Source organism: Callorhinchus milii, unplaced genomic scaffold, assembly GCF_018977255.1.
Source record: "Callorhinchus milii isolate IMCB2004 unplaced genomic scaffold, IMCB_Cmil_1.0 Scaffold9, whole genome shotgun sequence".
Classification (NCBI taxonomy): Eukaryota; Metazoa; Chordata; class Chondrichthyes; order Chimaeriformes; family Callorhinchidae; genus Callorhinchus; species Callorhinchus milii.
The window spans coordinates 21289337-21305578 of NW_024704750.1; the positions used below are offsets into that span (position 1 = coordinate 21289337).

The 16242-nt window shown below is 43.9% G+C and overlaps 1 protein-coding gene across 3 annotated transcripts in view; it reads left to right on the forward strand.

Annotated features, from left to right (window-relative positions):
• The first annotated feature begins 1259 nt into the window (after window positions 1-1259).
• LOC103186786 (poly(A) polymerase type 3) overlaps window positions 1260-16242 on the forward strand; it is a 36212-nt gene continuing 21229 nt past the window's right edge. For all 3 annotated transcript variants that reach the window (XM_007906013.2, XM_007906014.2, XM_007906015.2), the window contains exons 1-8: window positions 1260-1493; window positions 10811-10981; window positions 12421-12487; window positions 13326-13407; window positions 13587-13696; window positions 13800-13853; window positions 15004-15115; window positions 15805-15894. In XM_007906013.2, the coding sequence (XP_007904204.2) occupies window positions 1486-1493; window positions 10811-10981; window positions 12421-12487; window positions 13326-13407; window positions 13587-13696; window positions 13800-13853; window positions 15004-15115; window positions 15805-15894 (694 nt within the window). In that variant the 5' untranslated portion in view covers window positions 1260-1485. The remainder of the gene's footprint in view (window positions 1494-10810; window positions 10982-12420; window positions 12488-13325; window positions 13408-13586; window positions 13697-13799; window positions 13854-15003; window positions 15116-15804; window positions 15895-16242) is intronic.

Sequence of the window (16242 nt, forward strand, 5' to 3'; positions counted from 1 at the left end):
CTGGGAATCGAATCCAGGCCTCTCGCTTGCAAGGCGAGCGCTCTTAACCACTGAGCTACAGGACTCCTGCGTGTCCTGTGTAAGTCAGAGTGAGTGTGCCCGGAGTGTGGTGGAGGGAACCACATAGAGGGAAAAGAGCCATGTGATAACCTCCTCCTCCAACCCCCAACACTCTTGTTACGCATGACGGCCGCGTGCGAGTTTTTTCCGTGTGCGCGGAGAGAGGGCACGGCTGAAGACGGCACAGCTCAGCCCGGCTCATCGGGGAGGGGGGGGGGGGGGGGGGAACCTGGAAGGGCAGGGAATCCTCCCGCTCCGCTCCTGTTAACCCGGCAGCCGAAAGCCCTCAAGGGCAGGGTGGTCCTGGCGGGAAAGCTTGCCAGGCGGCGCTATCAACGGCACGCTGTGCGCTTTCAGACCGGTTACCCCCAACCCGCGCACCGGGGATTTCCACGCGTCCCGGTGGGAGGTGGGGGATTCTCGGTTGGGTTCGGAGACCGCGAAGCCGGGGGTTGGGGTTGTCCGCGCGCGTCGGCCCCCCGCCCGCCCGCCCGCTCGCCAGGTCCCCGCCCGCCCGGCCCCCCGCCCGCCAGGAGGGCCAACCAAACAGACAGGGGCAGAGGCGGAGGCTCGTGGACCCGAGGACGCAGGGCGTGAGGATGGTGAGTGGGGGAGGGGCGGGGGAATGGAGAGGAGCGTGACGTGCGTGACGTGACGTGCGTGACGTGAGAACATTGGGCGAGTGGAGTGGAGAGGAGAGAGGAGCGCGCGTTGCTGTCTGGCGTGCGTGGGGACGTTGGACGTGAGGACGCAGGGGTGGGTGGGGGAGGGAGAGGAGCGTGACGTGCGTGACGTGACGTGAGTGCGTGACGCGAGGACGTTGGGCGAGTGGAGTGGAGTGGAGAGGCGAGAGGAGCGCGCGTTGCTGTCTGGCGTGCGTGAGGGCGTTGGACGTGAGGACGCAGGGGCGGGCGGGCGGGCGGGAGTGGAGCGTGGCGAGCGTGCCGTGCGTGCGTGCCCTGCGTGCGTGCGTGCCGTGCGTGAGGACGCAGGGGCGGGGAGGGAGGGAGGGAGCCGGCTGGCGCTGGCTGCGGCGGGTTTGTTTGTTGTGCGGCGGCCGCCATGTTGGGCTCGGATGCATTGTTATAACCGAAGAAAAGGGGACAGAAAGGAGGAGGAAGCAGAAGGAAAAGGAAGCCAAGAAGACGACGACGACGACGGAGAGGAAGGAAGGAAGCAGCAGGAAGAAGAAGAAGAAGAAGAAGAGGAAGAAGAAGAGGGGAAAACAAAACAATTTTTTTAAAGAAAAAACCCCTCCGACACGATTTCCCCGGAGTTGAAGAAAACCGCACACACACAAAGAGGGAGAGAGAGAGAGAGAGGGAGAGGGAGAGAGAGAATAAACCAAACCAGACCAGACCGCCGCCCCCGCCGCAACATGCTAACAGCCCCCGGCGACCGTTAGAGAGCGGCGGCCCACACACCATGCCGTAGTAAGTCAGGGAGGGAGAGAGGGAGGGAGGGAGTGAGGGAGGAAAACCCGAGGCCACACGCACAGGCTCTCCCCCGACACAGGCCGCACCGCACCGCGCCGCCCCGGTGCCTCGCGCCGCCTCCCCGGGCGCCAACCACCGCCGTGTGCACCGGTCCTGTACACACCGCGGGCGGGAGAGAGAGAGAGAGAGACAAGAGTTAATATTACACACTTATCTCTCACATACACACACACACACATATATATATATTATATATATATATATATCACAGACTGGGGTTGGGGTTCGAACACACGCCTGTCTTGTCATGTGGGCCTCGTCTCTCTCTCCTCGCCTCTCTGGTGCGATCCCATCCCTCCTGCTTTAGTTTTCTTTTGATTGCAAAGTGTGTGTGTGTGTGTGTATATATATATATAGTGTATATATTGCATATAGTATATGCACACAAGCAGTAAATGTATTGATAATGCCCAGTCACGCCTCACTGTTGCTTGTTACTGTAATACAGGTTTGATTTTTTTTTACACTTGTTGGGTAACATCTTACGCCGTTCTTAATCTAAATTTATAACGAACCGTGTTTTTTTTTGGTACAACACACCTCCCCCCCACCCCACCCTACTTTTTTTTAATAGGCTTTAATTTAAACTTGACGACGGCGTTATTGGTGTTCTTTTCCAAAGCCCGAAGCGAAATTTCATAAGACCGCATTGTGGGTTGCAGTTTAAAAACTTTACCCTCTGTTAAAATCGCACGCCAGGAGTTGATGTGATGGTGATTAAAAAAAAAACAACTCCCACCTCTTTTGGCAGGGGTGGATGCATGACCTTGGTAAGGAACTTTCATCGAAACGACAGGCAGCGCTAAATAGTCCTTTCGCTTTGAGTTCCCCGAGCGATACTATTTTTTTNCACATCCCATTTAAAAGAATATGTAATTTCGCTGTTGATGTAACTTTAGGATATTGGGCTGTCAGGAAGGAAATCACAGTCTGTATTGCTTCATGAAACTTGACCAGGAAGACTACCCAGAATGATGAGATCTTCACCCCAAATTCCCCTTCAGGTTACTGAAAGTTTCAGTTTGGGGGGGGGTCAACTGGGTGACTGACAAATGCGGAAGCCCATCACCGTGCTTAAGAGTATCTAAACCAAGCTGAGATTTCCATTCGTTCCACCTGTCCATGGAAATTCCAGAGATACACTGTTGGAATGGAATACACACTCTCCCTGGAGGGACGAATCCTGCTTAACTAATGCCGGTAGCCCACTGAAACTACTGTTGCCTAATCACTGACCACTCTCGGTATCTTTGCCGAAGAAGCCATTTTTCATGTTCACTGGAACAATGACTGCTGACTGACCATAGGGACAGGATGGGGGAACGGGATGGGGGGGGTGGAATTATTGATACTATTCTCAGCAATTTCCAGGCTGAATTACTGGATAACTATCATGAGAGCATTGCTTCTCCGCTCTCTGTATATAATAATAATCCTTGCATTTGGTATAGCACTTCTCATGTCTCAAAGCGCTTCACAGAGTACATTGTAAAGTGAATTGACTGTATATTTGTGGGCAAAATGCAGCAGCGAATTGCGCACAGCAGTGTCCCACAACCAGTCATGGATTGAAATGACCAAATTATTATTGTTTTTGAGGGATTATTATCAGGCTTGTGAGTAAGGAAACTTGCCCAAGGTTTCACCCTGCTGGGAATTGAACCCAGGTCTCGCATGCAAAAGCGAGTGCTCTAACCACTGAGCTACAGGACTCCACAATACAGAAAAGTTTAACTTGAAAATAAATCCTGGAAACACATCTAGCTATAAACTCCGCAGGGATAGGCACTGGTTATCATAGATTAATATTTAGAGATGAGGGAGTGGAGAAAGTGGAATGTTTAAGAGTTTTAAGTTGGAAGAATGCAGTTTCAAATCTTTTAAAAATAGATGGAGGAAAAACGTGTTCTAACCTTCATGCAACCTCCAGCTAAAGTAATAGGTACATGGACCTGTGTAATGTGCTATGTGTAGCTGAATATAATGCAGTTGATTGTATATTACAGTATATATTTTTTATCACATTCATAAAGTTATGGGAAACTCCTTATGGAAAATCTGGTTGTTGTGAATAATTAGAAATTATACTTATGGGACAATAAGTTAACTCAACAATACCAGCTAACTGCAGACTATTATAGCTCTAAACTCCAGACCTGTATATCCAAAGCTGAGTAGGTACAGAATATCTCCCTGATGAACTGTATTCTGTCCATGTTCTGCTCTGGTCCAACCAGGTTCAGCTAACCAGTGAAAAGCATTGCAGTATGCTGCTGAATTTTTCAAATTATATCGAACCACTTTTAAGGGGAGATTTGTTTTGGAATGAGCCTATAAATAAGATTGCGCATTCTTAAAATGAGGATAATTCCAGAACCTCATTGAATTTTTAAATTTTATTCAAGTATTGATATCAACCAATACAACAATTACATTCGTAAAGCGCCTTTCATGTCTGGAGGATGTCCCAAGGCGCTAAACAGTTGGGGATCGGGACCTGAGTGTGGGGGGGGGCAGGGTTGGGATGAGAGAGGGCAGAGAGGTAAGAGGGCAGCTGAAGGCACAGTCGAAAAGGAGGGTCTTGAGTCGTGCCTTGAAGGAGGCAAGAGAGGGTGTGAGGCGAAGGGATTGTGGGATGCAGTTCCAAAGAGTGGGGACAGAGAGACTGAAAGCCTGCCCACCGGTGTAAGGGTGTGTCTGACGGGAGAAATGGAGCTGCTGAACGGAGGGAGCGAACAGGTTGATTGGGGGTTAGCAGGTCAGAGAGGTGGTAGGGGGGGCAAGGCCGTGGAGGGCCTTGAAAGTGAGGATGGACGAGTGAGGACAATAATGCTGGAATAAACCCTAAATGTATGATGGGCAAAAATTTCTGTAGATCAAATTCTGTCCTAAAAGTAAAGTTCCATCTACTGAACCTGTTGGGTTCGAAAGGTACCTGACTACTTCAAAATAGTGGAAGCCGGGAAGATTTTAAAAATATGAAGTTTCATTTAAAAATATTGAGCCACAATTTTTCCTGCCAAGAAACTGAGATCTATTTAAAATTAGGCACGTAAGAAGGGCACTCCCAAATGAATGAATGAATTAAATAAATACAGTAATACAATGATCATCCTTAAACATGACAATTTGCATGTTACTGAAATCTTTGGTGGAATGATTTAAATGGCACTAGTGGTGCTATGGTGTAAAGGAGAGGTTTATTATCACACACCATATCTTTTGAAGGAGAAACGTGTGCTTTATATAGATCTATAGCATGTGTGTGTGTATATATCTATAGATCTATATAAAGATCTATATATATCTATATATATAATTGCCAAATATAGTGAAGTGAACATTTATTTTTGTTGTATCTTGTTTATACTTTTGTCCTCACTAAGTGAATTTAATGCTAAATACTGTGCTGTTCTCTCCAAAACTTTAAAGATCTTACCATAGTTTGCATTTTTCAGTTGGAACAATGAGCTTCTTGAGACAGATTTCATTCACCTCCAGAAGTTGCACAAATTGGTTAGGTTTCTGATTAAGGAAATACCATATTCTTTATTCATTTATATAGCACTAGAAGCCTTTATTTATTGAACACAGATGGAGGATCAGGATTCATTAGTGTAGGGTTGAAAAGAGATGTAAAGTAACTAGATAAGTCTCCTGGAGAGAGCCAATAGTTAAGGTATTGCATGTTCAAAATGGGAGCTTCCAACTGCTTTGAATTCACAACTGTCAGGACCTAACAGCTTTCAAATACTTAGGGAATATTCATTAAATAGTTTTGAGTTTAGGTAGCCTATTGAAGTTGGGGTGGTTTTATGTCCGTCTCAAATATAATCCTTTTGGGGTCGTATATTGTGCCTTGCCCTCTCAGACCTTATCTGGTCTATCTTTCTGCCTCCACACACAACTCCAGGACCACTGCTGTCCTGACAGACTGACTGTCGGACATCAAGTCCTGATGAGGGCAAATTTCCTACAGTTGAATGTGAACAAGACTGAGGCCCTCCTGATTGCCTCGCGCCAGTGTCTCCGCACCTCAGGCTCTGGCAACATCAACCTCCATGGTTGCACATTCTACAACTCACCAGTCAGTCAGGAACCTGAGTGTCTCGTTCGACCCTCAACTGTCTTTTCTCCCCCACATCCAAGCCATGACCCGCTCTGCCTTCCCTCACCTCCGTAACATCGCCCGACTCCGCCACTACCTCACCCCTCAGGCCACTGAAACTCTTGTTCACGCCTTCATCACCTCCAGACTCGACTATGCAAACTCCCTGCTTGTCGGCCTTCCCAACTCCTCCCTCCGCAGACTGCAGATAATCCAGAACTCTGCAGCCCGTACCCTCTCCCACACCAAACTCCGTGACCCCATCTCCCCCACTCTCGCCCGACTCCATTGGCTCCCTATCCTTCAGAGGATCCAGTTCAAGATCCTGGTCCTCACATACAAAGCCCTCCATGGCCTCGCCCCACCCTACCTCTGTGACCTCCTAACCCGCTGCCAACCCACCCGCTTCCTCCGCTCAGCCGGCTCTGGCCTGCTCCACGTCCCCCGACCCACCATTGGCGGGAGAGCCTTCAGCCACTCTGCCTCCAACCTCTGGAACTCCATCCCCCAGTCACTCCGCCTCGCCCCCTCCTAAGCCTCCTTCAGGTCCTGCCTCAAAACCCTCCTCTTCGACCATACCATTGGTCACCCTGTACCCCTCCCCTCCCTTCTCCCTCCCTGACCCCAGCTCGGGTGTGAAATGCTATACTCTGTCCAGCGCCTTGGGACGTCCTCCCGACGTGAAAGGCGCTATACAAATGTAATCTTGTTGTTGTCTCATTCCCTTGCCTACAGCTTCCACTTTGCTATCTCTGGCTTGCTATACATCCTCTCCATCTGCACCATTTGCAGCTGAGAATTAGTAACAATGCTACCGCTTTGGCACTCTTTCCCACACGCTCTGCTTTCAAAAACCTAAGAATCATCTCTCTTTAAGTATGACTTTGATCATCGCCCTCCAACCCTGCCTATTTCCCAGCTTTGTTTGGGTTTCTACTCTGTCTCTGTTAAGTGCTTTATTTGCCAATTCTGACCATACGTTGGCTTTGAGCTAGGACTTTGGCAGTAAGACAACAGCAAGTATCATTTCTGTGCTTAAGTACACGCCCAAGTGAGAATTTGTGGTTACAATATAATGTATCCCTGGGATTGTCGTCAATTCAACATCCGTGGATTTTATGCAGGCACGTTGTACTTTAGTAGCATTTTGGCTGTAATGAGCAGAGAAACGGCGGATAGGAGGAATAATTGATATGTGTATGTCATGTCTTAATTTAAACTCTAATCGGCATTGTTTTCCTGGATGGATAATAAGTATAACTGATGAATTGTTTGTCATGGTGAGGAAATGGCCCTTTCAGTGGAGTGCCTATATCTACAGATCGGGAGGTCCCACAGGTCATCCTTGTGAAATAAACTAATCTCAGCCAGGCAGCACGTGGCACTAGAATTGACCTCCTGCCAAAGAGCTAGGCTGACTGGTCTATCATTAACGTTGCCTTGAATTACTGTGGACCTGTCTGGCTCAGGGACCAAACTCAAAACCATCACAAGTAGTCACTTAATTCTGATATTCCATTGCATTGGAGCCAGCTCAGCTCCCAGGAGATTTTGCTTTCCTTCCCCTTCCTGCAAGTAAGATAATAATAATAATCCTTGCATTTGATATAATGCCTTATCGCATCTTCCAGACGAATCAAAACTCTTCATAGAATATACTGTAAAGTGAATTGACTGTATATTTTGTGGGCGAAACGCGGCAGCCAATTGCACACAGCAGTGTCCCACATACAGTCGTGGATTGAGTGACCCAATTATTATTATTAAGGAAGTCATTAGTGGGCCATTAGTTTGATAGGTATCTGACAAATACAGGTTAGAAGAATTTATCTTCTAAAATATATTGATGTATTGGAGTAAATTCAAATGAGTAATAAGCATGATTCTAGATTTAGATGAAACCAATGATTAGAGCTTGTTTCTTTGGAGAAGAGATATTTTGACTGAGGGTTGAAAGAGAGACCCGATGGAGGTTAAAATATTAGGGTGATGAAGATGTAATAAATAAGCAAATAATTTGACTTCCTATAGTCACTGCACCAGAGGATACAGTTTTAAATTCACACTTTAAATTAGTTTAGAAAATAGATTTTACCCTCCACTTTCACATTCTGAGTTATTAACCTTTGGAATATATTGCCACAAGTGGTTATTGAGGTTGGTTTAAAAGAATTCAACAGGGAGCTGGATAAACACCAGGGCAGTAAAAATATTAGGGGCCATCAAGAATCCTGTAGAGTATTGGTTAGAGCGCACAACCCGCAAGCGAGAGGCCCTGGGTTCAATTCCCGAGCAAGGCGAAACGTTAGGCAAATTTTCATACTCCGTTTACCTAGCAGTAAGTAGGAACCCGGTCGTTAGTCATTTGGAGGATTGCTTTTCTGAGGGTAATAATCCCTTCAAAAAAATAAATGGAAAAGAAATAATTTGGACACTTAGTCCACGACTGTTTGTGGGACACTGCTGTGTGCAAATGACTGCTGCATTTCACCTTCAAAATATACAGGCAATTCACTTTACATATATTCGGTGAAGCACTTTGAGATGTCTCGAAGATGTAATAAGGCGCTATATCAAATGTAAGATTATTATTTACTATTAAGAAACAGCTGGAAAGTGAGATTAATGAAGTTTTAGTGAATGGGTAGCAGTAGCAGAGACTCAACAGGCCGTATGCTCTTCTATGCTGAACATGTCTTCTATGGAACAGAACACCAGCTAAAGCTCAGTGCAAATGCAAGGCTTATTTTTAAAAGCAGGTGATGGTATTGCGATCGACTCTTTCAAAAAGGAGCTGAATAAATATGTGGGAACAGGTTTGAAGAGTTTTAAGGACTTTAGGCGTGGGCATAGGCTTCTCTATTACCACAGCAAGAGGATTGTCTGGAGACAGCACACCAAGGTTGAGGAGTGGAGATGTTGTATGCGTGAATATTGTAGTGTTCTTTATAACCTTTGGGGAGCGGAATGCTTTTGCAGAGCTTTTCCTCTGGAGGTTGGCGTAGAGTCTGTGACTGGTGGGTTAGATCTACTCTCTGAAAAGTTGGTTAATTGGTTCAATGGCCTTCTGCATTTTATGCATGCTTGGCATGTGAACTAGAAGGTTCTCCTTGATTTCCCCCTGTTCTTCCCCGATTGGCATCTGGGTCACCGAAACCCGCAGTATCTCTCTATATGTTTTCCTAATAGTGCTATGAATCGGATACTGCTTCCGATGGCATTATTGTAACCAACAAAAAGATTGTATTGTGCAGTTAAATGCAATACAGTAGCTAGTGCACAATGCAATCTTTTTGGTGCAGTAGAGTAGTTAGAAACTTCAAATATAACCTTTTCGAATGGAATCAAGTGTGACAATAAGGTGTACAGTTATAATAATGCTTGCTTTCGAAATAGCGCCTTATTACATTGTTTCAAAATGCTCCACAGGATATGCTGTAAAATGGAATTAATGACTGTATTTTGTGTGCAAAATTATGCCACAACTGTAGTTCATTGTTGACTACCATTGTTTTGTTCTGATCAATGTAACATTGCATGGTTTCCTTTGCAGCACTTGTTATTTCTGCTTCAAATTGCCAGCAGGTGTCTGCTTGCCTGACTTACTCACTATTGTGCCTTGGGCAAATGTGTCTCGATACTGTCCTCTGGGTAGAGTCCTGTAGCTCAGTGGTTAGAGCACTCGCTTTGCAAGTGAGAGACTTAAGTTCAATTCCAGGCAGAGGGCGAAACCTTTGGCAAGTTTCCTTACTCCACACAGAGCCTAATAATAATCCCTCCAAAACCAAAAACAATAATAAATTGGTCATTTTCAATCTACGACTGTTTGTGGGACATTGCTGTGCGCAATTGGCTGCCGCGTTCGCCCACAAATATAGTCAATTCACTTTACAGTGTGTTCTGTGAAGCGCTTTGGGACGTCCTCCCGACGTGAAAAGTGCTATATCAAATGCAAGGATTATTATTATTATTATTAGTTGTGTGTTGGATATACCTGTATAATGTCAGTTACTCAGCAGGCAATCCTTCTGCGTTCACTGGGTCCCTTTTTTCCCCCCTTCGTTGCTGTGCATTGATTTGAAAAGCTTTACTCTCTACGTGTGAAATTGACGCTGTACATTAAGCAAGGTCTTGGCCAGCTTTTCAGCAATACTTTTCAAAGTTCATTATTGTCTGTTTCCATTTGATTTTCAAGGACAGTCTGTCCTGGTTACAAAAAGAACCCATGTCACAAAGCAGAATCCTACGGCGTAGAAGACGGTCACTCGGCCCATTGTGCCTGTGTCGGCTCTTTGAAAGAGCCGCCAACTAGTCCCACTCCCCCGCTCTTAACCCAATACAGAGCACGGGGCACAAATCACATCGCATCAACTCCCCAAGCGGCCTTCGCGAAAGGGCTTTTTGTTTCCTTTTCCTCTTCATTTCACACTCATGTTTATCCAGGTATTAACCTTGCAATTTGAGCAAATTGTGTTTATGTAAATTCATGACTACAGAGTTCACATTTATCTGAATGTGATGCTAGTCGAGCAGCGTGGCTCTGACACCTGCTGCAAACTGACTTTGTTTATGATAACTTGATCCAGCATTGCATGTTGCAGACATTCATGGAGTTTTCCCCTTTTAGTGGAAGGACTTTTTAATATTTGTATTGCATTCTAAGCTTTCATCATATTTGTCTGTACCTATAACTTCCGATGCTATTCCCAAGCACATACAGTATTCACCAAATTCCTCCTCGAAAGAGTAAATTGATTCTGTCTGAGCTACTTTTGCCCAGGAGTCCGTCCATGTATCTATAGTTTTGTTGAGCAGCAGAGAAGAGGAGTTGTTTTCAAATTACTGAAGGCAGATTTCCTTACTAAATGGCACTACACTGTAATGCCTCTATAGTACATTTCATGCTTCTTTGGGTTAGTGACTGTAGTCGAAATCATATCAAATCTTTGTACGTGCTATTTTTCATTGTCCGTGGCTACCAATTTTTCTTTGTGAGGATGTCCAGCCTTTAACAAGCATGCTGAACTTTCTGTAGCAAGTTCCTAAAATGTTTATTGCAGTTTCGATGAGCTCTTGATTAACCAAACTTGTGCTAACATAACTACAAGTTACTGTATAGATTAATGTGTCACCATCTGCTCCACAGCCCTGCTGGAAACCCAGGATCTCTGCAGCTCCCAACACAGAAGCATTATGGCATCACGTCTCCCATTAGCTTGGCTTTACCAAGAGAAAACGATCATGTACTTACTCAGAAACTCATCGAGGCCCTAAAACCTTTTGGAGTCTTTGAAGAGGAAGAGGAGCTGCAACATAGGTAAATTTAACCCAAATAGGCAGTCCTGAATAGCTGATCGAAATAACTTTATTCCAATACTGAGATCAGTAACCAGGGATTGATCAGGGTTGCACTGTGGATGTACAGTAACAATTTTAACAGACATTTTACAACCTGAGCTTTTAATTAGTTAGTGTTTCTTTGTTTCATGATGTTAAACTGTTGACTGTTCAGACTTGGAGTCCTGTAGCTCAGTGGTTAGAGCACTCGCTTTGCAAGTGAGAGACCTGAGTTCAATTCCAGGCAGGTCAGGGCGAAACCTTGGGCAAGTTTCCTTACTCCACACAGAGCCTAATAATAATCCCTCCAAAAAAACAAAACAATAATAAATTGGTCATTTTCAATCTACGACTGTTTGTGGGACATTGCTGTGTGCAATTGGCTGCCGCGTTCGCCCACAAATATACAGTCAATTCACTTTACAGTGTGTTCTGTGAAGCGCTTTGGGACGTCCTCCCGACGTGAAAAGCGCTATATCAAATGCAAGGATTATTATTATTATTATTAGCGATTAGTTCCTTAGTGTGAATGTCATTGCAATTTTGTGTCATGACAATCAACAGCAGAAGTAAATAAAACTATCAGTGATTTTCACAGTATATACAGGGTGACCAAGAAAGTCATTACAATGTCTAATAAGTCTTAAAGAATTTTTTTTATTTGCAATTGGCGAGTACTGTAATTGCTGTGCTTTACAGTCAATTTAAACTAAGGAAACCTTAAAACTAAATTAAACACAACGACTTTTACATCGGGAGGACGACCTAGGTTGGACAATCAGTGTTTCGACCCCAAGCTGGGGATTGGGGAGGGTGGAGTGCAGGTGGGGAAAGGAGAGTGATCGAAGGCACGTTCGAAGAAAAGGGTCTTGAGGCAGGTCTTGAAGGAGGCAAGCGAGGGGGCAAGGAGGGGGACTGCAGGATGGAATTCCAGAGGGTGGGGGCAGAGTGCTGAAGGCCCGCCCACCAATGGGATATGAATCAGGCTGGAGCCCGCTGACTGGAGGGAGCAGGCAGGTTAGTAGGGGGTTAGGAGGTTGGGAGGAGCAGGGCCATGAAGGGCTTTGAAGGTGAGGACCGAGATCGTCAACAAGAGGGAGCATATAGATATCGAAGTATAGTAAACTCCGGATAACTCACCACTGCAAGGGAAAGAGCTCAGTGACGAACTATGCTGAGTGATGAGTTAGACATAAGTCCTCCCAGGCTATAAGGGTGTGCTGTGTCCGGTATACGTGCTCGTGCTGTGGCCTTGCATGTTTTACAACTCGTGGCCTTGTTTTAGGTGAACATGCATAAATTGTGTAAGCCACTAAAACAGGAAGAGAGTCATTTAAGAGTGGGGGTAAATAAACTACATTCTGTAACTTTCACATTTTCCTTTCATCACATATGTTTACTGACTGCTTTATCTTGCAGAATCGCAATTCTAGGGAAACTAAATAGTCTAGTTAAAGAGTGGATCCGGGAAACCAGTGAAATTAAGGTAAGCAAAGTATTTTCGCCCACAAATATACAATCACTACACTCTACTGTCTATTTTGTGAAGCGCTTTGAGACGTCTAGAAGACGTGAAAAGCGCTATGTCAAATGCAAGGGTTATTATTATTTTATTTGGAATCAAAGCTATTGTTGCCACCTAGTAAATACAGGGTGAGACCAGCAGGAATTTAGCAACAGGATAGCACAGGCTCAGATTGCGATATACTGAGTAAATCTGTTTGAAGCAGACTGGGTGATGCAGTGAGATGAATACTGATCTTTGGCCTCTGTGGAATGGATTAAAATCCAGGCTGAAGTAAGTAATAGAGCAATGAAAATATGCAGGGTTGCTCCGTAAAGGCTAGAATGTAATTCTTAGGAATAATGAATTTTGAATGCAGTTCCAGATATCAGAATACTTTGCTTAACTCGTCCTGCTCCCTCTTCTAAAGTGAAGTTTTTTTTTCCCTTTTCTGTGTTTTGTCTGTGTTCAGTGGACTCTGGCCTGCTCTGTGTCTCTCTACCCCACCACCAGGTCTTTGGATCTCCACCCCACAGTCCCTTCGCCTTGCCCTCTTCCGTGCCTCCTTCAAGGCCCATCTCAAGACCCTCCTTTTCATCCTCCTATCCCTACTATCCTTCCCTCCAACCCCCCCGATCCCAAACCCTAGCTCGGGTCCAAATCCCTGACTGTCCAGCGCCTTGGGACGTCCTCCTGATGTGAAAGGCACTATACAAATGTAATTTGTTGTTTGAAACCCATGTGAAAGATATACTCAGTTACTGAATATTCATGTGAATTGATAACTTATTTCATATATCTATTTTTTACTTTCTTCCAGAACCTTCCACCGTCCGTTATCGAGAATGTTGGTGGCAAGATTTTTACATTTGGTTCCTACAGACTGGGAGTGCACACAAAAGGTAAATTCTCTAAAGTAATTTTAAAATGTCTATGGCGGGTTCAGATTAATGAAACTTTTTCTATATGGAATTATTATATGGAATTAGAGATCACGAAGCTAACGACAAATATGTATTCAATCGAAGTGACGAACATGACGACACACATTAAAGTGGATTTATTTTTATTCTGCCTTCAGGTGCTGATATTGATGCCCTGTGTGTTGCACCTCGTCATATTGATAGAAGCGACTTTTTCACCTCATTCTGTGAAAAGTTGAAAGAACAGGACGAAGTGAGGAATTTAAGGGTAAGTCTCAGCAGATGTTCCACTCTCGTACTTGTGTTTTTAACAATTTATATAATAATAGTTTGTGTGGCTTTGACAATATTCTGTTTGTTATGTTTTGCAGGCTGTTGAAGAGGCCTTCGTACCAGTAATTAAACTTTCCTTTGACGGTATAGAGGTAGGTTTTAAGCATAGAAATTTGCAGGGCATAGATCTACTAAATTATTCTGTGAATTTTAATTTAGCATTTTCTTTTGAGATACATCCATGAACAAGTTACATGTATATATAGTCCTGTAGCTCAGTGGTTAGAGCACTCGCTTTGCAAGCGAGAATCCTGATTCAATTCAATTCCAGGCAGGTCAGGGCGAAACCTCCAAAAACCAAAAATAATAATAAATTGATCATTTTCAATCTACGACTGTTTGTGGGACATTGCTGTGCGCAATTGGCTGCCGCGTTCGCCCACAAATATACAGTCAATTCACTTTACAGTGTGTTCTGTGAAGCGCTTTGGGACGTCCTCCCGACGTGAAAAGCGCTATAACAAATGCAAGGATTATTATATAATACAAGCTTGCTGACTCCTATTAAAGGGGTTTTTGGCCAAAAATATTGTGACCCTCATCATTACTTAGCTCATATTAAATATCTGTTATAGTGATTAATTTTTTGTATCATTTAATATCTCAGCAGTGATTTAAATGTGCAACCAGCGTTCATGAAACAGTTCGAGTTCACTCCGTCAGTGGATTGCTTCCTGCATAATGATTCCTTTGAAAAACAATAATAATAATTTGGTCACTCAATCTATGACTGTTTGTGGGACACTGCTGTACGCAATTGACTGACGTATTTTGCCCACAAAATACATAGTCAATTTATTTTACAGTATATTTGAAGCGCTTTGAGACATCTCAACGAAGTAATAAGGCACTGTATCAATTGCAAGGATTATTAATATTTGCAGTAAAGGAACGATTGTGATGTAAACGAGAGAGAAGCGAATAGACTGGTATGGGATAGGGAATTAGGAGAGGTAGAGACGCATGGAGTATAAACACCGGCATGGACTAGTTGAACTGAGTGGCTTGTTTCCATCTAGTAACAACAGTCAAGGTAATTCTACATCTATGTATATCTAAATGGGTTTTAATATTCATTAGTTTACAAAGTTGGAATGTAAATTTACATTGTGTAAGTTTATAAAGAAAGAATTCTCTTAATTTTGGAATAATTAATATAATATGGTAATATTATGTCGTGCAATTTATTACTCAGGGGCAACCTGAATCTGACAGGAGCACAATCTCAATCATATGTTTCAGATTGATATTTTGTTTGCAAGATTAGCGCTTCAGACGATTCCTGAAGATTTGGATCTTCGAGATGATGTGCTGCTTAAAAATTTGGATTTAAGATGCATCCGAAGTCTTAATGGTAATTGTTTTGGCGTGCGAATGCATTTTTGCAGAGGCTGGGATTCGAATAGTCTATATCAGGATGGTCCAACTGGCGGCTCGTGGCCAATTTCCCCCCCCCCCCCGTTTCATCTGGCCTATCCGTTCCCTTCATAACCTATAAATGTAATGTTTCTGGAAGGGAAACACAAAAATATTGCTTATGTGGCCCCTGGTTTCTCAATTAGGGCAACCGGCCCTCGGCAACCAAAAGGTTGGACCACGACAACACACACACACGTACATATATATGATATATATATATATATATGCAGAGGGTGGAGAGATACAAAATTGTGCATGGTAAATGGAAATGTAAGAATGTAACTAGTCTTGTTTTGTAAAATATTCTGCATCACTAGGATTTGAGGACTGTCACACTTGAAAGAAGATTTATTTTGTGCAAAATTAAGATCGCTTCTTTCTTATTCTACTTCTCTGCTCTGTTTAAAAAAACACACAACAAAAAAAACGGTAAAACTGGCCTGAGGCGCACTTGGAGCAGCTGCAGCTGAGCTGTTTTGCAATTCCACGAAATGCTTCATCAGCATTGGACGTTCAGTGAGAGTGTAACAGGAGAAATCAATTTCCTTACCCCCGTTGCCACCGCTTTAACTAGTTTTAGACCGAATACAAGTTAAACTTTTATTTTTGTCTGCTTTTAAACAGGTTGCAGAGTAACTGATGAAATTTTACATTTAGTCCCAAACATTGAAAACTTTAGACTGACGTTGAGAGCAATTAAATTGTGGGCAAAACGTGAGTATTTTCTTTGTCTGTAGTAGTGTTGTTCTGTTGGTCATATTACACTATGGAATTTTGCTCGTAATAATTCAGGTTGCTTCCGGGCTTCTCTTGTCTATAAAACAATTTTCCTTATTCACTTCCACGTGCTAAAAGAATATCGCGTCTATTCTTAAGATGAAAGCATACCTGGACAATGTCAATGAGTCAGACTAGACTGTTTTACTTCACTCAACTGGATCCTGCTTTGTACCTGCTGTCTTTCTTTCTCCTGTCATCATCACTGGGTGTCTTTTTACCCCAAACTAGAAGAAATGCCTAAATATTGGTCGGTGTCTGCATGTGTTTCTCCCCCTCCTGAAA